Raw genomic sequence first — 24411 nt, 5'->3', positions numbered from 1 at the left:
ATCAGCCACATCCCCTCACAAATCCCATCAGTATACAGGGGATGTATCAGGTGAGGAGATTAAGGGATACAATGGGTTTCCCCACCTGTATTATTCCCCCTGTAGGGCGGGTGCCGTCTGGGCAGACAGGGCTGTGCTGGCTGATTAAGAGCCCCAGCCAGATTACAGGATTGTCTCTTTGAAGGCCGGAGCTGCAGCAACATTCAAACGGGGTACAAATAAATATAATAATAATAATAACAGTGAAGATCAGACATGGTTCTTCACACCCTCTTCAACCACCTCTGCCCCAGATATGCCCCTTTAGACCACCATTTCCCATTTCACCATCTGCACCCTTCAACCCTACATCCCCACCATCACCTGCACACTTCAGCCCTCCATCTTCCCCTTGATCCCTCAACTGCCCTATTAAGCTGCTTCAGTCCCTTTACCTCACTGAAGATCAGTGAACTGGTGGAAAAGCTGCCTTAGCCTCCTAACTCACCATCTCACCAACTGCCTCCATCGATGACCTCACTTTAGATTTATTAACCGCTGCAATGCCAGAGAACTGCAATTACTGATCTGACACTACAGGGGTTACTTTTTTATTCTGACTCAGCTGTGCTTAAAATAATGTACAAGAATGTTAATATCATGACAAAGATTAATATAATAAAATGTCTCATACAGTTGTCATACGTTACAGGATAACAATATGGCTATTCCAGAATCCAATTAGCAGAACTCAACGTGGATTTGTGAAAGACAGGTCTTGTTAAACCAACCTATAAGAAGTTAGTAAAAATATAGATCTGGGTGTGGCCGTAGATGTGATTTATCTGAACTTTGCTAAGACATTTGATACGGTTCCACAGAAATTAAGCTACAAATGAACAGAAATAGGCTTAGGGGCAAATGTCTGTATTTGGATCGGACATTGGCTAAAAGACAGAATGCAGAGAGTTGTTGTGAATTGATGTTTCTCATACTGTACACATGTTTCAAGTTGAGCGCTTCAGGGGTCTGTCCTGGGTCCTCTTCTTTTTAATTTGTTTATTAATTAAGCTGCATTGAGAGCCATGTCACAGTTTTCGCTGATGACACAAAACTAGGCAGGGTAATTCAGACTAATCTTGATGTTTCTCCTTTGCAGGAGGATTTAGACAGAGCTGGGGACTGGGTAGGCAAGTGGCAGATGAGGTTCAATATAGGGCTGAAACAACTAATCGATAAAATCGATAATAATTGATAATGAAAATCGTTGTCAACGATTTTCATTATCGATTAATCGAATCCCATACACCCCTCTGACTCCCCCCCCAATACATCACTCTGCCTCTTTCCCGACTCCGTTACTGACAGGCACTTTCACTGCAGCTTCATAGAAGCCTCAGCGTAAGTGAAGGGCAGTAACGGAGGCTAAAAAAAATTGCATTTTTTTTATCCGATTAATCGAAAAAATAATCGGCCAAGTAATCGATTATTAAAATAATCGTTAGTTGCAGCCCTAGTTCAATATAGATAAATGCAAAGTTATGCATTATGGTAAAAATAATAAAAATGCTACTATGAAAGGAATGGAATATCCCTGGGGAAAACTACTAATGAGCAGGATTTAGGAATAATTGTACACAACCTGGCAACAGTGCGCAATGCCAGCAAGCAGCTGCAACGGCCAATAAGGTTTTGGCATGCATACAATGAGGTATTGATTTACGGGAGGAGGATATCATCTTGCCTCTTTACAGGTCAATGGTAAGACCTCACCTTGAATATGCAGTAGAGGTCTGGGCACCGGCCCTTAAAAAGGATATTATGGAACTTGAAAAAGTGCAGAGGAGGACTAAAAAATAAGGGGGGTGCAAGATATTCGTTACGAAGAGAGACTACAAAAGTTAAAATTATAAAGACTAGAAAAACAGCAATTTAGAGGGCATATGACAACATTACATGAATATATGCAGGTCAGTATAAAGAGCTCTTCAGTGACCTGTTCATTAACAGAAATGTACAAAGAACAAGAGGTCACTCACTAAGACTAGAAGAGCAGAGATTTCATAGACAACAAAGGAAGGGATTCTTTACAGTTAGGCCAATAAAGGCATTGAACACACTGCCAAATACATTACATACCTTCAAAAGGGGTCTGGATATTTTTTTTTTAGAAAGGCATATAGGCTATAAATAGAATAACATTAATATTTGAGAGCTTTATGATCCATGAAAAATCTGATTGCCTTTTGGAGTCAGGAAGGACTTTTGCCCCTGATGGCAGAATTCGAAGTGGCTTAAGTTTTTTTTGCCTTCTTTTGGATCAAGAGTAGGAAGTTTCACCCATATGTACCATCTAACTATATAACTATGTAGCTATAATATGCATGCTTAAATTCCCTTACAATATCAACCTCTTCCATTTCTGCTGGGAGCCTGTTCCTCTACCAACCTCTCAGTAAAGAAAACATTATTTCCTTCCTAAAACACATATTGAAATGCAATTAATGTTCCATATCTTGACAAATATCCCATGTGTGCCTTAAAACATATCAAACATGTCCAGTGGTGCCTCCAGCTTTCATATGGACTGGCCAAGCATGTCTCCAGACTTAAACCCTATTGAGCATCTGTGGGGCATCTACAAATGGAATGTGGGTGAGCGCAAGATCTCTAACATCCACCAGCTCTGTGATGTCGTCATGGAGGAGTGGAAGAGGACTCTAGTGGCAACCTGTGAAGCTCTGGTGACCTTCATGCCCAAGAGGGTTAAGGCAGTGCTGGAAAATAATGGTGGCCACACAAAATATTGACACTTTGGGCCCAATTTGGACATTTCCACTTAGGGGTGTACTCACTTGTGTTGCCAAGGTTTAGACAATGACTGTGTGTTGAGTCATTTTGAAGGGACAGCAAATTTACACTGTTATAAAGGCTGTACACTCACTACTTTACATTTTAGCAGTGTTATTTCTTTTGTTGTTATTAAATAAAAATATATAATAACATATTTACAAAAATGTGAGTGGTGTACTCACTTTTGTGAGTGTATACTGTATAGGTAGCGTTTTATAATTGCCCCCCATAATATGAAAGCTGGAGACGCCACTGTGCCGTGCACCGTGCACACGCCTCGGCACGGCCCTGGCCTTGGTGATGGGGTGGCCTCACGGCCGCCTGGCGTTCCAATTGGGGGGCACAGCATGATGTAGGGGGGCCATGGCCCCCTCTGCCGATGCCACTGAACATATATTACATATAATATATCTTCCCTCACCAATTCAAATTTGCAATCTGATGCTATCAACTAAAACAGTGTAAAAAAGTACAATAATGTATATTTGTTTTAAGCACTGAAATACCATATATATATTCGAGGTAATCCTATAATCAGACTTCAAAAAAAAGGTCTGAGTACAAGACTAAGATCCAGATCCCCGCAGTGCTTCAGGGGACCCGGATTCTTTTCTCTGGCAACCTCCGCTGCTGCCGGCACTTCCTCTTGGGCTTCTATGATGGAGCGCCGGCATCACACGACCTTCTGGTGCTCAGTCATTGAAGCCCCGGCGGAAGTGCTGGCCAGCAGCAGCGGAGGTTGTCTACGCGCATCGCCCACACGAGACACCAAGGAATCTGAAGCATGGGGGACAAGTCTAGGTATGCACTGGTAAATTGGGGAAGGGTAAGAGTGGCATATAGGGGGTATAAGGCATATCTGGGGGCAGAGTGGCAAATAGGGGGTTGAAAAGGCATTTCTGGGAGGCAGTGTGGCATATAGGGGGTATAAGGCATATCTGGGGTGCAGAGTGGCAAATAGGGGGTTGAAAAGGCAATTCTGGGAGGCAGCGTGACATATAGGGGGTATAAGGCATCTCTTGGGGCACAGTGGCACATAAGGGGGTATTAGGCATGTCTGGGAGGCAGAGTGGCGCATACCTTCCCCGGCTGCCAGAGGTGAATTCCCCGCAGAGGATGAACGCAGAGGATGAACACAGACAACCCCTGCTACTGCTTGTACTTCCACCGTAGCTTCTATGATGCAGCCCCGGGGTTAAAAGGCATTTCTGGAGGCAGCGTGGTATATAGGGGGTTAAAGGCATATCAGGGAGGCAGAGTGGCATATAGGGGGTTAAAAGGCATATCAGGGAGGCAGAGTGGCAAGCCTGGGGGCAGATGTGCATAACTGCGGGGGGTGGCAGGCTAGCAAAAGGAAATAAAAAGAAAAAAATTATCTTATTAAATATGAAGATAATAGTTTACATGTGAATTAATATTTACTAGTAAAACTTTCTTCCTATAGGGTGGCCTTTTATTCAGGATCTTTTTTTCCTAAATATTAAAATTTTGGGGGGGTCGTCTTATAATCAAGTAGATACGGTAATTAACAATCTTGGTTTCAAATAGAAACAGATTGTTCGTTACTATCTTGTAAAGTCCACAGAGTCTGTTTAAAGGGGGCAGACTGTGAAGATAACCCGCCCTGAAAGGAGATAGTATACACATGGACACAATCCAAACATCTCATACATTCCAAGGGGCAATGAAAGGTACTTATGTGAATTATATAAATGATTCTAACTGTGGATGATTTTAAGACTGCTAAATAAATGAAGCTTAGAATAAGAAACAATTTGTGCCTGTTTTCCTCATATAATCTTAAAACAATACTGGAAACTATATCACTCTAGAGCAGGGGTGTCCAAACTGCGGCCCTCCAGCTGCTGCAGGACTACATCTCCCATAATGCTCTTTCAGCTAAGGGGCTGGCTGAGGAGTATGGGAGATGTAGTCCTGCAGCAGCTGGAGGGCCGCAGTTTGGACACCCCTGCTCTAGAGTATAACCTGTGATGAACTGTCATTTTTACTTTGTCTTAAAGAAAAATCAATATAAATACACACTGATATGGGCCGCTATAAATAAAATCTATTAAAGGAGAACTCAGAGCAGGTGTACTCTGATGACATTACAGATGTTGCTCTAAATTGCTATCTTGGAATTTTTACTTGGACACAGACTGGATTGACTGGATATATAGAGAGCTCTCATTGAAGTTGCAAGAATGTGGTGCCAAAAGGGCTTATGACTAGACTTGTGCATTCAGGCGAACATGAAAACAAACACGAAGGGTTGATGATAGAGGAGTCCCCCTGACCGCGACCAATTGAGTCGCTCTTATGGACCTTTAACATCTGTTCCCTTCCCAGGCCAAGTTTCGGGTCAGGAGTTAAAGGTCAGTGCGATCGACTCTATTGGTCGTCGGCAGGAAGCTCCACTGGTATCAACCAATTGGATGCTTGTACGGACCTTTAACTCTTGGAGCAGGGGTCTCCCGAGGCGGAGTTTCACTGTCATGAGTTAAAGGTGTGTACGAGCCACTCTATTGGTTGCTGGCAGGGAGCTCCTCTGGCAGAAGAGCTCCCTGCCGGCAACCAATAGAGTGGCTCGTACACACCTTTAACTCCTGGAACCTCCGAAGGCTAAGTTCTGCTGTCAGGAGTTAAAGGTCTGTACGAGGGACTCTATTGGTCGCTTGTATGGGGGCTCTTCTGACAGTAACCAATGAAGAGCAGCTACACTTCATTGGCTGATAGCAGAGGAGGCCCCTGCCGGGGACCAACAGAGTTGCTCATACGGACCTCTAAAATTCTGGTGCCAATGCTGCTGCATACGCGTTAACCCCATATTAACCCCTTCTAAAAATAAAACGGAGAAAAATAACGAACTCACAAAGAATGTACACGAATATACGCCCGAACTGAACACAGGAACGGGTGAATATTCATGGAATACGAAGATCCCCCCCCCCACAAAGACGAACATGAATAGTTGGCCGGTGGCCAAGTCTACTTATAACATGAATTTGTGTTTTGAAGCTGGGACTGCAACCAGCTTTGTTAGTATCTCCTAATCTCCCTGGGAATCCGTAGGATCGCACAAGGAGTTAAAAGCCCGTGCAAGCGACTCTACTGGTCGCCTGCAGGAGCCTCCTCTGGCATCAACCAATTGAATAGATTTGTCCTGAGTTTAGAAAAAATTCTAAATATTATAATTATATATATATATATATATATATTATATATATATATTCATATTCATATATATATATACACACACACCGTATTTGCTCGACTATAAGACGACCCTGATTATAAGACGACCTCCCAAATCTGAATATTAATTTAGGAAAAAAAAGAAAAAGCCTAAATATAAGACGACCCTATAGGAAAAAAGTTTTAGCAGTAAATGTTAATTCATCTAAAGTATTTTTTTCTTAATAAAAGCTATGATTGAGAAAAATATTTTGGTTTTATTTCCTTCTATTTTCCAACCTGTCCCCCAGTTATGCACATCTGCCCCAGAAATGCCTTATACCCCCTATATCCCACTGTGCCCCATGATATGCCTTTTAACCCTCTAAATGCCACTGTGCCCCATGATATGCCTTTTAACCCTATATGCCACTGTGCCCCATGATATGCCTTTTGACCCCCTATGTGCCACTCTGCCTCCAGAAATGCCTTATACCCCTGTATGCCACTCTGGCATTTAGAGGGTTAAAAGGCATATTATGGGGAAGAGTGGCATATAGGGAGGTTTAAGGCATTCAGGAGGCAGAGTGGCGTATTGAGGGTTAAAAAGGCATTTCTGGAGGCAGAGTGGCATTAAAGGGGTTAAAAGGCATTTCACAGAGCACTCCAGAAATGCCCCCCCCGTCCCCCACCCTAAACTTACCGGACGCAGACAACCCCCGCTGCTAGCCACACCTCCTTCCTGCTGCAGCGGAAGTTGTCTATGCGAATCATGTAGACATCTACACGCTGCCCCAGCTACACACCGGGGACTCAGAAGTACCGGTAAGTCGGGCGGGGGGGGGGGAACAGGAGGATCCAGGTCCCCTGCAGCTGCGGGGGATCTGGATCTTAGTCGTCTCATAGGCAGACCTATTTGAGGTCTGATTATAAGACGACCCCGATTATAAGACGAGGGGTATTTTTCAGAGCATTTGCTCTGAAAAAAACCTCGTCTTATAATCGAGCAAATACGGTAATATATATTTTTTTTTGCAAGTTATAGGTACAACTAGCATTATGACATCTCAAAATCACCTTTTTGGTCATTCTGCCCCAAGTGCTATTTCGGACATCTTTGAAGCCGGCCAATGTAATTTACTCCATCAACCATATATTTTTGAAAACTAGACACCCCCAAGGTATTTCAAATGCTGGTATTTGAACCCTTTCCATGCACTAATTCTGCTATCACCCTTTCATGAGTCATCTATTTTATGTTTTTGTATCACACAAATTGTATTTCAGGTATAGATTTACAGCTCCTGGTATACGTCTTGTTCTTGATACCAGTGGGTTACCTCAGGGGTCTGTGGTTGGACCCAGGACAGGTAAAAGGATTATATATATATATATATATATATATATATATATATATATATATATATATATATATATATATATATATATATATATATATATATATATATATATATATATAGCCTGGAAGAAAGACGTGACAGGGGGGATATGATAGAAACACTGAAATACTTAAACGGAATCGCCACGGTAAAGGAGGAACATTTAAAAAGGGAAATACTACCACAACACGAGGACATAGTCTTAAGCTAGAGGGGCAAAGGTTTAAAGGTAACATTAGGAAATCTTACTTTACGGAAAGGGTAGTGGATGCATGGAATAGCCTTCCAGCAGAAGTGTTATATGTTAATACTGCAAAGACATTTAAGCAAGCATGGGATAGGCATAAGGCTAAACTAGATATAGGATAAGGTCATGTACTAAGGAGAGTATCCAGAAGTTGGGCAGACTGGATGGGCCAAATTGTTCTTATCTGCCGTCACTTTCTAGGTTTCTATGTCACTGTCACACAACATCCCAATACGTGTTCAGCAACATCTCCCGAGTACAGTGATAACCCCCATGCATGGGTTTGGGAGGTAAAATACCACATTTGGGAAGTGCCCATTTTTTTTTTTTTTTTTTTTTTTTTTTTTACATATGCTCCTACTGCCCCATGTCCTAATTGGACCATCTTTGAAGAAGGCTAATTCAATTTATCTAATCAAGCCAATATATATATATATATATATATATATATATATATATATATGTCAAGTTATTTCAAATGCTGGTATTTTAACCCTTTCCATGCATGAGATTCTACCACCAGCCTTTGCAAAGTTTTCGGTAGTAATTATTTTCACACAAAGTGTACTCCAAGCATTTATAGCTCCTGGTCAAACAATCCCCCAATGTGTGTTCAGCAACATCACCTATGTATAATGTCTGGTTGATTGAGGGCTACAAGGCCACATCGGAATGTGCACTTTTTGTTCTCAGTTTGATCAGTCTGTGCCTATGCCCTATTTGGGAATTCTTTAAACCCAGCCATTCCAACTTACCCAATCAAACCATTCATTTTTTTATTTTTTTTTAACACACAAAACACACGCGCAAGTACGCGCTCATGCACGCACGCACGCACACACAATTCTTTAAACCCGGCCAATTTACCCCATCAAAATTCCTTCGTGACGGCTGGTATTTTTCACTTGAGCTATTGTCTTATTTAAATGAAGTTTATAATTAGAGACTAGACTGTAATTTTCCACCTCTTGTAAAAAGTAGTTTATTGAGATTAGTGGATTAGATAAAGAGATAACCACTTCGTCTACATATAGTGATATTTTAAAATCCTCGTTGTTAATCTTGACACCTGTTATATCATGATTGTTTCTTACTTTCTTAGCAAAAGGTTCTAGAGTAAGAATATATAGAATAGGTGACAGAGGGCAACCTTGTCTGGTGCCGTTTTGAAGATTAAACCAGCTGGAACATAAATATATTCGTGGCCAATACAAACCATTGTGTGGAAATCTGTTCATAAACAAGACTATGCATAGGACACACGGTCATGCATTTAGACTGGAAGAAAGGAGATTTAGACTAAAGCAGAGGAAAGGGGTTTTTTACAGTAAGGACAATAAGGATGTGGAATTCTCTGCCTGTTTAGTTTTATCGGAGTCTGTACAGAAGTTTAAACTGCAACTGGATGGATACCTGGAAAAACATAATATTCGGGGATATAATATTTAATTATGGGGAAACAGCTTATTGATCCAAGGAGAAATCTGTCTGCCATTTTGGGGTCAAGAAGGATTTTTTTTCCCTGGTTAGTGCAAAATTGGAAAGAGCGAAACTGGGTTTTTTTGCCTTCTTTTGGATCAACAGCAACAAAGTAACAGATATAGGAAAGGCTGAACTTGATGGACGCATGTCTTTTTTCAGTCTATGTAACTATGTAACATAGCCCGTGACCGACAACGCGTGTGCTGAGGTTTGAATAGTGGGAAATAATAGCAGTGTAAAACCAACCAGTAATTCCAAAGGATCTAAGAGTGGCTTTAAGGAACTCCCAACTGACCCTATCAAATGCCTTTTCTGCGTCTAATGAAAGGGTCAGGAGGGGGTATCCAGCTTTTTCGGCATGGTCCATCCCATCTATCAAACGTCTAGTGTTGTTGGTGGAGTCTCTGCCTGGTACAAAGCCCACCTGGTCTGGGTATTCAGCATGGGTTGTAATCTTTCTGCCAATATCGCAGAAAATGGTTTAATATCGACGTTGATTAGAGAGATGGGGCGATAACTTTTTAGGTCCTCTGGGTTCTTTTTTTTTTTTTTTTAATTGGGAGGATATTTGCCTGCAGAATTTCTTTTGGGCATAGACAGTTGGTCTATTATATCTATTTTTAAGGTTTTATAAAAAAAAATTAGTAAATCCATCCGGGCCTGGTGTTTTATATCTTTGAAGTTTATCGATTATGCTGCTTAGTTCTTTTTTCTCAATTGGTCTATGTAGTATTTATTTCTGATCATTTGAAAGAACTGGCATATTTGCTGTATCCAAGTACTCCTCTATTACCATATCGTTAGTTTTCGTTGAATTACTATAAAGTTTTTCATAATATGACCTGAAACCCTCTGCCACGTCTTCTGGAGACATTCGTATTATGTCATCTGACACAATTTTAGTTATTCTGTCGTTAGCTCTTTTCTTTTTAAGCTGGTTGTTCATTATTTTGTCTGGTCTATTGCTTTTATGATATCTTACTCTAAGTTTGTCCATAAATCATCTAGTTTTCTCTAGTTCTTTTTGATTATTTTTTTCTCTGAGGGATTGTAGTTGGTTTTTATACTCCAGGATGGGATCAAGCTTGGCTTTTGTAGCTAATTTATAGTATGAAATATATAATGAATTCAATGGTTGCTTGTTAGTCTCATTTTTTATTTTATTTTAATGAAGTATCCTTCTATGACCGCCTTCTAAACACACCATCTAATAGCTTGTGATGTTTGTCCTATCTTATTTTCTAGGAAAAAGATCTTAGTCATCTCCGAGATATACTGTCTGTTCTCCTCAGAGTAAAGGATGGAGTCATCCAGACGCCATGTCGTGTATGGAAATGGATCCCACTTGTCCTTTATCTCAAACAAAATAAAGCTGTGGTCTGACCAAACATTCTCCCTCATTGTTATTTGTTCCAACTGGCTTAGTGCTTAGATGTGAGGAGTCTCTTATTGTAGGGTGTTTTAATATCCATAAGTCATAAAGGTTTTCTCTTTGTATAATTTTACAGAAGGATTTAGCTCTTTTTTTTTGTTTTTTAAGTTTTTCGTAATAGACTTATTTTTGCCTCCATTTTGTCGTCTAAAAAACAATTGTAGTCACCAGCCAGAATAAGTGCCCCTGTTCTCACTTTATCTACCCTGTCCAGAATCTTTTGAAGATGTGAAAGGGGCTCTGTGTTAGGAAAATAGATATTAACTAGCGTATAAGTTACGTCATTTAATGTACCCACCCATATGAGATAGCATCCTATATCTACATCTTGTTCAAATTTTTTTTTTTTTTCAAAAATGTTAATCCGTATCCTATTATAAAACGGAATTGCCACGCCTCTTTATTTCTTGTCTAACATTGATGCTTGGTAGGTATGTGGATATAATCTACCACCCCATCTAATTTTATCAATGTTCCTCCAATGGGTTTCTTGAAAAAATGCGACATCGATCTTCTCCTTACGTAACCAGGAGTATACTCTACTTCGTTTCATCGGCGAGTTCAGCCCTTGGGTGTTAACTGAGATACATTTGACCCCCATTTTTATGACGGTAACTATTTATAGTTTTAACTAGATCTACTTCAAGAGCTGTAACTCGCCCATGATCAAAATAGACTTCCTCACCCTCAAATAATACTACCCCAGCTCCATCCTGAAGACATAATTAAACATAAAAGAGAATTTTTCTCAACATAAATAGACTAGACAGATGTATCTTAAAGATAGAAAAGTTATCTAGATACATTCTTAAGTTCAAAATGAACTAAGAGGAGTATTGGTGGGGAACCCTTTTGATGGTATTATTTGCAGAGATTGGCCTGTAGCACTTTCAAGCGAGAAAAAAAAAAACTAAACTAAATTGTGTGTGCTCAGTAATTAAAAGGAATTAGCAGTATTTCACATATATTGCAGTAGGCTTACGACTAGTATGGACAAAAATCGTACAATTGCTAATGATATTTTTGTTCTAAGCCCATTCTTGTCCTTAAGTGTCTTAGTTTTGCATTAATAATACTTTAGTCTAGCTCATACAAGTCCATACCTATTTATAGAGGATTTGATTCACTTATCTCCAAAAAGGCCATGTAGTAATGCTAAAGCGCTCCACAAATTTGGACACTTATATAGGAAGCATATAAGTATATAATCTAATTTACTGGTTGCCATAATTCATAATAGCCATATTGAAGTGCTAACGTGTATATTGCCAGAGTTAGGGGAAAATCGGTGTAGTAATACTAAAGTACATAATCTCAAAATGTTAAGCGACAATTGTCGGCCTTCAAAGAACCTTCAATAGCTATACCAATTATTTGGGTGCTTATAGAGAAAACATGTCTGTATAAAGTCTAATGCATTCATTGCCGTATATCGTGAAAGCTGTATTAAAGTGCTAAAGTGCATATGCCTAGTATTAAAAAGGGGGGGGGGGAATAAAAACCAAAAATTCATATCAGTATATCAGTATATAGGGTGTTGTTTATATAAAGAGCATGTCTAAAGGGAATCTAGTTCACTAATTACCATATTTAGTAGCAGCTACATTAAAATGAGAACGTGCATATACCCAGTATCGGAAAGTGGGAAAAATGAATGAATAAATAAATATAACCAACTCATCATTTTCCCTGGAGTCCGTGTAAACATACTAAAGTGCATAATCTCAAAGTGTTAGGGAACGTTTTATCAATCTTACAAAAAAGGACTTCGAGCAAGTGAACGGCTAATTTAAACACATATCATGTAGGTTGATAGCTTTGTGAACCATAATCGTTACCACCTCAAACATATAGTAATTACCCCCCCCCCCAAAAAAAAGACTTCCTTTGAGGTTTTATTTCTTCTAGATTTTAATATATTCTCTTTCCAATAGGAGGAAGAAAAGCTGACGATAACATTTCTAGGAATATTCTCTGCTAGTTCTTTTGGTTTCCTCAGGCGGTGGCATCTGTCGATTATGTTGACCGGTGTAATGTCTTCTATGTGCATGTCTTGTATTAGGTCTAGTAATAATGTCTGAAGTTTATCAGAGTAAATCTATGGAATATTTCTGAAACGCAAATTAAGTCTGCGTGAGCGGTCCTCAAGGTCAGATATTTTTATTTGCAAGGCTTCATATTTATTTTCTAGGTTTCTAACAGACTGCACAGTCATTTTCTGCTGTTTTTCCAGTGAGCCATTTTTGGTTTCTATCTTTATGACTTTTTCAGTCAGAGTAGTGATATCAGCCTTGATTTCCTTAGAGCTGTTAGAGATCTCTTGTTTTATGTTTTCCCTTAAATCATCCAGAGCATTTTTGTAATATATCTTTTGTAAGTAGTGTATTGTCAGGTCTTATAGGGCTAGACATTGTAACTTCCATGGAGGAAATTAACTCAGCATGTGAGTAGTCTAGGGTCTCTTGACTGCCTGGGGGAAAAGAATGTAATTCCTTTATTGGGTTTAGAATCTTTCTTATCTTTTTCCCTGGCTTTAGAGATCTGCTGTTTAGGCGGCATATTCAACGCAAGGAAGAAATGAGTCACTGGAGTATTGTAAAGCCGGTTGGCTAATATTTCCCAGCTGTGATATAAAGAATATATTCTGCAGGGGTTAAGCTAAAGCAATGGTCGTATATAGTTAGTAATTAGTTTGAAGAGGTTTGCCACAATAAAAATAAACCCCGTAAAATTGGAGTACTTATCTGCAGCTCCCTGATATGTCCAGGTGTTCCCTGGTCGGTTTGGGGGCTTTATAAACTGGGATTAGATATTTAAAGTTTGCTGTTTTCATGCCGTTTTCGTTCTATTGCGTTTTTAGCGATTTTCTTTAGAAAAGCTGTTTAATATATGAACAATTAAGTAATTGAAGTCCACCGTTTTCGTTCAATCCATTTGACTGTTTTCTTTAGTGAAGTTATTTGTTGTGTGGGCCGGGAACCAGCCCTCAGTAATGTCCGTTATACTCTGGCTTGATTTCGCGGTGCGGCTTCGTTGTTCAAACGGGCTTCGGATTCTAGACGGCAGTGCGACAGTGCAGTCAATGCGGCATAGGGAATGTTGGTATGGCGTTGCCGACATCTCAGTGCAGCGCATCTTGGCTGTTACGAAGGCAAAGCCGCTAACACTGCATAGCGGCTCATGCCGCGTGGGAACCCCTCAGCTCCACCTCCTGGAGCGTGCAGTGTCACATCTTCACGTTTCACCACGCCCCCATCCCTCCATACTCCAGCAAGAGAGGTGGCCTCTCTTTTTAAGGACCGGTGCCCAGAATTGTACCTCGTATTCAAGGTGAAGTCTTACCATTGACCTGTAGAGAGGCGAGATGATATCCTCCACCCGTGAATCAATACCTCACTGTATGCATGCCAAAACCTTATTGGCCCTTGCAGCTGCTTGCTGGCATTGCGCACTGTTGTCAAGTCTGTTATCTACCATTATTCCTAAGTCCTTCTTGTTGGTAGTTTTCCCCAAGTATATTCCATTTAAAGAATAGGTTGCATTTTTATTATTTTTACCATAATGCATAACTTTGCATTTCTCTATATTGAACCTCATCTGTCACTTGCACGTCCAGTCCCCAACTCTAAATCTTCCTGCAAAGAAGAAACATATAGATTTTTCACCAACACACTGTGTTGCTTAGATTGTTTTGCACAGGGTATGTGTTACGTTAGAGAAACCTGGCCAAAATTGTTAAGCTGCATCTCCTGATTACGGAGATACTCCACATCCTTAGTTTTTTTCTTTCTTTCTAGAGAGCCATATCCATCCCTTACATATAGTACGCTATAGGGGTACATATTTTTTACAATTTTTTTTTGTATTTGTATATTTTTGTCTTTTTTATTTTTTTATTTTATTTATTTATTTTTTTAAGTGTTGCACAGTGTAGTATGGGACCTCTTGAAAAAACAAAAAAAAAAATCACTAAAATAATACAATAAAAAAATAACAATAAAGGGAGCTAAGTAATTTCATTGTGACATCACTGGCATAGTGATGTCACAATGAAATTACTTAGCTCCCTTTATTGTTATTTTTTTTATTGTATTATTTTAGTGATTTTTTTTGTTTTGTTTTTCGTTTGTGAGAAGAGTGAGTAACATGGTTTCTCACTATCTTCCCTGCAATCCCCCTGCACCGATCACAGTGTGATCTCCATGCAAGTCTCGATATACTTGCATTGGGATCACAGTATCTCTGATCAGTGCGCCCAGAAAAAAACCCTAAGAACTCTGGGCAGGTACTGCATTAAAACATGCAAGTCAATGGTGCTCAGCTTTCTAATAACAATGTGATTAGATGTCACATCAGGGGAACCATTCATTTCCAAAAAACAAAAAAAATGTAAGGTCCAAAAAAGAAAAAGTTTATTTTTAGGAGCAAGTGCTAAAATTAGAGCTGTATCTTCTCACAAATCCTGGCATTGAAAGAGTTTAACTACTAGTATTTGAAATACCCATGGGGTGCCTAGTAAAGAAAAATCTGCCATAGGTTAGGAGAAATTTAACCTCGTGTTGTAAGGATTTATCTTATTCCTTATTATCCCTTATATAAAATTCTGACCACGGCACCTACATTGCACAAAACGTGTTTTTAGTCCATACATATAAAGTTTTATATAAAGTAAATTTTACCTGTCTAAATCCATCAGAAAAATTGTTTTTGTAGTAGCGTATAAGAGAGTTCCAGCCATCCATTATAAGTCCCCACTGAGTTCTCTTTCCAGTCCTTAAAAACAAAATAAAAAAAAAAGTTTGCAATGTGTCAAAATTACAAAATATAATAACAAATAACTATTAAGTGAGCAAAATATGACAAGCATATTACTAAAACACTGATATTACCGTATTTGCTCGATTATAATGCTCTGACAAATACCCCTCGTCTTATAATCAAGGTCGTCTTCTAATCAGGCCTCAAAAAAATGTCCGCTCGGGCCAGGCTGCTTACCGGTGCTTTGGTCGCGAGCAGCGTCTCTTCTACTAGCAGCAGGAGAACAGGAAGCTAGCAGAGTCGTCACATGACTCTGCCTCCTCCCTCCCTCCTTCCTCTGGGGGCGGGGCCAGAGAAGTTGCTCGCACAGCCGGGCCCCTCAGAAGTCTTCAAGTGAGAGATCTGCAGTTCAGGTAAGGGGGTGGTGGAGTTCTTTTGAGCAAGTATGTGTGATTAATGGAATGAATGAGTACTTAAATGTTTGTGAATGAGTGTGTGTGATAGCATGGATGTGTAAGGCGGGTGGTGGTGGTAGCATGGCATAGGGAGGCTGTACTCACACTATGATCCCCAGGTTCCAGCATGTACTGGCTGCCTTTACTTGGTAGGAGTGTGATTGCTGTTAGCAGTTATACCTCCAGAAATGCCTTTTAAACCCCTATATGCCACTCTGCCCCATGATATGCCTTTTAATGCATATTATGGGGCAGAGGGGCATATAGAGGGTTAAAAGGCACATCATGGGGCAGAGTTGCAAATAGGGGGGTATAAGGCATTTCTGGGGGCAGAGTGGCAAGCCTTGGGCAGATGTGCATAACTGGGGGGGCAGGTTGGCAAATAAAAGGAAATAAAAAAAATACCGTATTTGCTCGATTATAAGACGACCCTGATTATAAGACGACCCCCCAAATCTGAATATTAATTTAGGAAAAAAAGAAAAAAGCCTGAATATAAGACGACCCTATAGGAAAAAAGTTTTACCAGTAAATGTTAATTCATCTACATTTTTTTTTAATAAAAGCTATGATTGAGAAAAATATTTTGGTTTTATTTCCTTCTATTTTCCAACCTGCCCCTCAGTTATGCACATCAGCCCCAGAAATGCCTTATACCCCCTATATGCCACTGTGCCCCATGATATGCCTTTTAACCCTCTAAATGCCACTGTGCCCCATGATATGCCTTTTAACCCTATATGCCACTGTGCCCCATGATATGCCTTTTGACCCCCTATGTGCCACTCTGCCTCCAGAAATTCCTTATACCCCTATATGCCACTCTGGCATTTAGAGGGTTAAAAGGCATATTATGGGGAAGAGTGGCATATAGGGAGGTTTAAGGCATTCAGGAGGCAGAGTGGCGTATAGAGGGTTAAAAAGGCATTTCTGGAGGCAGAGTGGCATTAAGGGGGTTAAAAGGCATTTCTCAGAGCACTCTGCCTCCAGAAATGCCTTATGCCCCCCATTTAACACCCCCCCACACACACACACACACACTTACCGGTGCTTCTGACTTCCCTGTCATGTAGCCGGGGCAGCATGTAGATCCCACGCACTTACGCTGCAGCCGGAAGGAGGTGTGGCTAGCAGCGGGGGTTGTCTGCGTCCATCGCGCAGACCTTCTCCGACTGTCAGAGATCAGAGTTCCCCGCACTCTGATCTCTGACAGCCGGGGAAGGTCTGTGCGATGGACGCAGACAACCCCTGCTGCTAGCCACGCCTCCTTCCTGCTGCAGCGGAAGTTGTCTACGCGAATCGCGTAGACATCTACACGCTGCCCCAGCTACACACCGGGGACTCAGAAGTACCGGTAAGTGGGGCGGGGGGGTACAGGAGGATCCAGGTCCCCTGCAGCTGCGGGGGATCTGGATCTTAGTCGTCTCATAGTCAGACCTATTTGAGGTCTGATTATAAGACGACCCCGATTATAAGACGAGGGGTATTTTTCAGAGCATTTGCTCTGAAAAAAATCTCGTCTTATAATCGAGCAAATACGGTATATATTTTTCTCAATCATAGCTTTTATTATGAAAACATTGTTTACATGAATTAATATTTACTAGTAAAACTTTTTTTCCTATAGGGTAGTCTTATATTCAGGCTTTTTGTTTTTTTCCTAAATTAATATTTAGATTTTGGGGGGTCGTCTTATAATCAGGGTCGTCTTATAATCGAGCAAATATGGTACACAACCTAATGGTCAGCTTAAAGTGATGTGCCACCTAACCAGCTTAATATTAAATTGAAAACAAAATATAGCATACTAACCACGTTCCTGCTAGTTAAAAGGCAGTGATTAGTCCCCTATTTTTTTTTTATACATAGTACCGTACTTAGCATGGACTCCTGGGCATTTTACTGCACGCAAAACAGTGCATGTGCTTGTTTTTTCGTACAATTATTTGATTCAAATTTGTTTGTAAGTCTTAAATCACTGAAGCAATTCTTAGACAGACCAGGGTATGTAAAAGTAGCAAAAAAAGTATGTGAAGACAGAGCTGTTGGTCCAAGGTTAACTCTGAGGAGCGAAGTAAGTAGATTGAGCAGTACATAGGTAGTATGATGCAAATCTATAAATCATTGCCTAAAAAGCGGACAATGAAAGAGCAACATGCACATGAATATTAGCTTATTGAACTTCAGTGATATCAGCATCAACATTTCAAAGGTCAAAGTTTCAAAGGTCACAGAGAAAGAATGGGCTCGATTCAATCTAAAGAAGAGTCTGCAACTCACCGACTTTTTTTTTTTTTTTTTTTGCATTATAAAGAGCCAACACTTCTGATCCTCCAGGCATATATACTCACAAGAAAATTCTTAGAGGACACAGAGCTCCTTCTCATACAGCAACTATATTTTTGGAAACAATTCTGGTGTTTTAGATTTGGTTCTAGTATCAAAGAATCAACTTTAAAAACTTTGCAATCAGACTACGTTATCAATGACAAATATCAGTAAAAAAAATCTGACGTTTACCAAAATACTCCTACAAAACATTTAATGCTTAAATACTCCAATGCATAAGTAAAATTACCTTAGCACTGGTTAAAAGCTATATTTGTCCAAACCTTCAAAACCCAGAGAGTAAACAAAGTAGCCAAATACAGACACAAAGAAAAACAAACCTGGCACACTTCTCCCTTTAACCCCTTGATGACAATTGACGGTCCGGGCACGTCACCGGAAAACAAACGGTTAACGACAATTGACGTGCCCGGACCGTCATGACTTTAAACGGGTGCAGAAAGCGATCTACGTTCGCTTTCTGCACCCAAAGCCACGATCGGCACTAGGGGCCATTTCTGACTCCTCCCAGGGACGTCAACATTGGCCATACATTGTATGGCAGCGGACGCCCGTTTTAAAGCGTTTAGGAAGCGATCAACGATCACCTCCTAAACTTAAATGGTGTCGCTGGAATGCCTCGATCAGGAGGCATTCAGCGACACCAAACACTTACCCCAGGATGGGCTGTGACTGCTCCAGAGAGCGGTCACAGCCGCAGCTGCACGTAATCTTCACCATCCGCAAGATGGCGTCGGCCCAGGAAAAAAAATTATAAAGATGAAAAAGTTCGCTAGATGGTCTCCAGACCCTCTAGAGAACTCTGGCTCCACTTGCAGGTTGAATACAGGCACTACATTCAACCATGCAAGTCAATGGAGCACAGCTTTCTAATCACAGTGTGATTAGTAAAAATAAATTAAAAATAAAATAAATAATTAGAACAAAATAGTTAAAAAAAACAGTAAAATGTAAAAATAATTTCCTACTGATGTCACTATCAGGGGAACCTTCAAGTTGAAAAAAATGTAAAAAAATAATTTAAAAAAGGCAAAAAAAAAAAAATATATATAAGAAATATATTTTTGTGCGCAAGTCCTAAAATTAGCACATTAGCTCGCATGGAAAGAGTTAAAATACTGGCATATTAAATGCCCATGGGGTGTCTACTTTTAAAAAATGTATGATCTGATGGGGTAAATTGAATTGGCCGGGTTCAACAATGTCCCAATTAACACGTGGGGAAGGATGGCCACACATCTAATTTCCAATTAGAAAAATGCACACGTCCCAAATGTGGCCTTTTAGTTCCCCCAAAAAATGACAAACCCATGCATGTGGGGTATCACCGTACTCAGGAGATGTTGCTGAACACATACTGGGGTGTTGTGTGACAGCTGCATATACCAGGAGCTGTTAATTCATACATAAAGTAGGTGTGTGGGGGAAAAATACACAAAAAAATACTCCTGCAACTTTGAAAAAATGCTGGTGGTAAAATGTGTGCATGCAAAGAGTTAAAATAGCAGCATTTAAAATACCCTGGGGTGTCTATTTTTCAAAAATATATGGTTTTATTGGGCACACTGAAATGGCCCGGCTCAAAGATGTACCAAATAGGGCATTGAAAAATGCGCATACCCCAAATGTGGCCCTTTTTCCCCCCAAACAGCCAGGCAAAATCATTCATGTGAGGTATCGCTGTACTCAGGAGATGTTGCTGAACACATATTGGGGTGTTTTATGACATATACAGAACCTGTTTATCCATACCTGAAGTAAAATGTGTGTGAAAAACCATGCAAAAAATGACTACCACAAAGTCAAAATGGGGTCCTGTTAAGCCCTTAAGGAGAAGGTTAAGATCATTTAGGTAATTTGGGAGGTTTTCCTAGGACGGATCCCGTGGATAGCCTTAAGGAAACAATATGTACCTTCAGCGTGGATGGACAAAAGTATTCTTGTAAGAATTCCAGTAGCTTAGAAACAGACACTTCCCTTTTCAAAAAATTCTTAGAGAAGCACCATGAGAAGAGCTCCAAAATTTTCAGATACCTGGTTGATGCGGCTTCTTCTCTACTTTGCAGCAGAGTGGATGCAACCTTTTTAGATAGGCCTTGTTATATTAGCCCTTGTTTAAAGTACCCTTCAGAAGACATGCAGTCACTGTCCAACTCTGATCTGGATGAGACACTGGGCCTTAGGTTAACTTGGACACGCTGACAGAGAAATATGTGATGCTTGAGCCATTCTGCCCGGTTCTGAGTACCAGATTCTCCTCAGCAAATCTGGGGAGATAAGCCCTGTTCCTCCATATCTTCTTAACCACCCTCACAATCAACAAACACACAGCTCAGCGTGTGATTCCAGGTCTGCGAGAAGGCATCTATTGCGACCACTTTCCCTTTTGGACATAGAGAGTATACCTTGTGGAGCTTGGAATTTCCAGATGAGGCCATCAGGTCTGGTTGTCCCCACTTGCTGCAGATAAGTGTACAAGTTTCTGGATCTAGACGACTGGATTTGTCTCCAGTGGTTCTCTCCAGCAAGGATTCCAGTTCTGACTCAGATATTTGCTCTTAGATTATTTTTGAGAAATCCTGGAAGAGATCATTCCCTTTTTTTTCTGGCTTAGGAGTGTTCCCCTCCATAAGTCTCAAAGTCCTGGGTAAAGGCAGAGTGTGTCATCTCTTGAACAGTTGTAAGCTGTGCAAACTCCTAAACTGGAGTAACATAGACTGCCATTCTGACATCATCCAGTTTAGGGGTGTCCAACCTGCGGCCCTCCAGCTGCTGCAGGACTACATCTCCCATAATGCTCTTTCAGCTAAGGAGTATGGGAGATGTAGTCATACAGCAGCTGGGGGCCAAAGGTTGGAAAGTATAACCAAAATGCTATTTTTGGGGAAAATATGTGGGCAAAATGTTTTACAGGCTCAGTTCCTTCTGCACATATACCCAAAAGAATAAACATACTTGGACAGCAACAACAGCAAAGGATAAAATAGGCAGAAGAAAATTGAAACTCCAGGAAGCAGAAAATCACTCTACACCAATACAGGAACAACCACAAGGAGCCTTAACAGCTTCCTGAAATTAAAATTTGGGGCCATGGCAACGCCTACGTCTGATGCATCATTAATTCTGCTGCCATATTGAAAACAAAGGGGAAGCTGTGCCTTCACCGTTCAGTATGCTGCCGCAACTCTGATTCCTTCAGGGATAGCAGGTAAGCCTAGGGCAAAAGGGGCAGCTGCCCAGGGTCCAGTCATTCCTTGGGGGCCCAAAGTAGTTTATCCTTGAGCCCACAACAACTAAGGTTGCCACCTTGCCAGTAATCTGCCCCCTGAAGCCGAAACACTGTTAAAGTCTGTAATTCTTTGTGACGGGGGAGCAGGGAGTACGCTTTATCAAAAGGGCAGAGCTCCTTTTCAGCTTCCAGCTCCAATAGAGAGACGCTAGAGGGACTACCTAGCCATCTACTACCTCTCTCATACTCCCAGGCACACCCTTGAATGTCCCAAGTTCTTGAGAATACAAGCGAGGAACCCAGTATGCAGCAAAGGCACTGATGTATTAAGAATCGTCAGACAAGCCAGGTCAGGAGTGGGGAAGGCAGCGAAGTCAGGAACAGGCACAGGTCAGCAACGGAGATGGTTATCATACAAGCCAGGTCAGGAGTGGAGAAGGCAGCGAAGTCAAGAACAGGCACAGGTCAGCAACGGAGAGACAATCAGGTAAGTATACTATAAATGCACTACTCAGCAGGAACAATAACCGAGCACTGAATGGAAGTCAGTGCTCGGCTTTTGAATCTGCCGCTTAGACCAGGCTCCGCCCCCAACGGGTGACGTAACGTTAGTTACGTTACGTCGTCTCCAGGGAGGCAAGCTATAAGAGAGGGGGCGTGGTTCGCCCCCGTACGTACTGCCCATCACTTGCGATGGGGATACCGAGAAGGACCTGCCCCGGGTGCTTGCTGGATGCTGGCACCTCGAAGCAAGGTCCCGGAGCTGCGGGAGAGGTAAGTTTCGAGTACTCGGGGGAATCGCTACGTTGCGGTCCGTGACGCGGACCGTGACACCGTTTTAACATGCCCCTTCCTCTCCACTCCTGCTTCCTCCGGTCTGGCCCACCCCTTTATGCATCTGCTGGAGATCCTAGCTCTGCTCAAGGTAGGGAGTGATTGAGAGCGAGTGATGGCTGGGAGATAGCTGATAGATGTGATGGCTGGGTGTGTTAGGAGTGGGGTGTGTTAGGAGTGGGGTGTGATTGGAGTGAGGTAAGGTAGCTATTAGGAAGTGAGTTGTGGTATGTGAAGAAGAAAAATAAAGAAATGAGAAAGAAAGGGAGATATAGGGGAGAAGAGAAAAGACGGTTATAAGAAGAAATAGGTTTTGAAAAAAGAAAAGGAGTGAAAATGAAAAGGGGTAGAAAAGAAAGAAATGGAAAAGAAATTGTAATAAAGACATGAGACAGATAAACAGAGAGAAAGTAAAGAATGAGAGAAGAAAAATGTGAATATATGCTGGGGACATAGAAAAAAAAGAAAGAAGAAAGAAGAAGAGAGAACAAAACAGGAGGAGAGTAAAAGAGAGGAGAATAGTAGATGGGTGTGAGGTGTGGTGACTGAATGTGACAGACAACAGAGGGTTGTAGTCAATGGCGTATATTCAGAACAAGGTCTTGTAACCAGTGGGATACCTCAGGGTTCTGTACTTGGACCCATTCTCTAATATTTGTATTAGTGATATAGCAGATGGTCTTGATGGAAAGGTATGTCTATTTGCTGACGACACAAAAATTTGCAACAGGGTTGATGTTCCTGGAGGAAGAAGCCAAACGGCAAATGATTTAGGTAAACTGGAAAAATAGTCAGAGTGGCGGCAACTGGCATTTAATGTGGATAAATGCAAAATAATGCATCTAGGGCATAAAAACCCAAGGGCAGAGTATAGAATATTTGATACTGTCCTAACCTCAACATGCAAGGAAAGGGATTTAGGGGTAATTATTTCTGAGGATTTAAAGGTAGGAAGACAATGCAGTAGAGCAGCAGGTAATGCTAGCAGAATGCTTGATTGTATAGAGAGAGGTATTAGCAGTACAAAGAGGGAAGTGCTCATGCCGTTGTACAGTATTGTGTACAGTACTGGAGACCGTATCTCCAGAAGGATATAGATATGTTGGAGAAAGTTCAGAGAAGGGCTACTAAAATGGTTTATGGATTACAGGATAAACCTTACCAGGACAGGTTAAAGGATCTTAACCTATATAGCCTGGAAGAAAGACGTGACAGGGGGGATATGATAGAAACATTTAAATACTTAAAGGGACTCAACAAGATAAAGGAAGAGAGTTTATTTAAAGTAGAGAGGGTAGTGGACGCATGGAATAGCCTTCCAGCAGAAGTGGTAGATGTTAATACAGTAAAGGCATTTAAGCAAGCATGGGATAGGAATAAGGTCAAGCTAGATATAGGATAAGGGCAGGTACTAAAGGAAATTACTCAGAGGTTGGGCAGACTGGATGGGCCTACTGGTTCTTATCTGCCGACACATTCTATGTTTCTATGATAGGTGTGAAGTGTGATGGTTGGGTGTGACAGCTGGTAGGGTTCTCACTGGCCGGTAAGAAGAGACAAACACTAATGAAGGAATAAGAACATGCAATAGAAGAAGCGGAGTTGTGGGAAAGGAGACAAGAACGTAAATCGGTTGGCAGAGAAGGTAGGGAGACATTTAGAGAGAGTTAAAGTGAGTGTGTGAGAGAGAGAGAGAGAGAGAGAGTTAAAATGAGAGAGCGAGTGAGTAAGAGAGTGAGAGTGTAGGAGCATGAGTGAAAATGAAAAAGCAACATAATTCAAACACAAATGAAGATCATGATCGGAGTTACACCATCTATGTCTGGCCCACTATATAGTTATGGAAGTTATCGCGTACCAGAATCAGTGCCTGGTTCAGTATATAGTGATGGAAGTTATACTGTACCACCCTCTGTGTGTTTAGATAACATATAATAATAGGAGTTATTCTGTACAACTGTCTATGTCTGGCTCACTATATATTGACAGGAGCTGTCGTGTACCACTACTATCAGGGAGTACCTGTCCAGAGGAGCCTGAAGCTCAATTTTGTAGGGTCATGAAACAATGAGTGTCTCCGCCCTTCCCAACTATGGATGGTTTTTTTTTTGTTTTTTTGTTTTTTTTTGTAGGAAAAGAAGGCAAACCTAGCAACGATACCTGAGAGTATTGTGACCAGGATCCTTCCACTGGCTGAGAAGATTTAAATATGTGGATTT

The 24411-nt window shown here is 41.0% G+C and overlaps 1 protein-coding gene across 1 annotated transcript in view; it reads right to left on the bottom strand.

Moving 5' to 3' along the window:
- The window catches only part of SACM1L (SAC1 like phosphatidylinositide phosphatase), a 180997-nt gene that overhangs the window by 46445 nt on the left and 110141 nt on the right, over nt 1-24411 (bottom strand). Inside the window, exon 17 of the mRNA XM_053467324.1 lies at nt 15247-15340. Within this exon, the coding sequence (XP_053323299.1) occupies nt 15247-15340 (94 nt within the window). The remainder of the gene's footprint in view (nt 1-15246; nt 15341-24411) is intronic.

This window comes from Spea bombifrons, chromosome 5, assembly GCF_027358695.1.
Source record: "Spea bombifrons isolate aSpeBom1 chromosome 5, aSpeBom1.2.pri, whole genome shotgun sequence".
In the NCBI taxonomy this organism is placed as follows: domain Eukaryota; kingdom Metazoa; phylum Chordata; class Amphibia; order Anura; family Pelobatidae; genus Spea; species Spea bombifrons.
The sequence above is the reverse complement of the archived record's forward strand: the minus strand, read 5'-3'. Positions and strand labels throughout refer to the sequence as shown.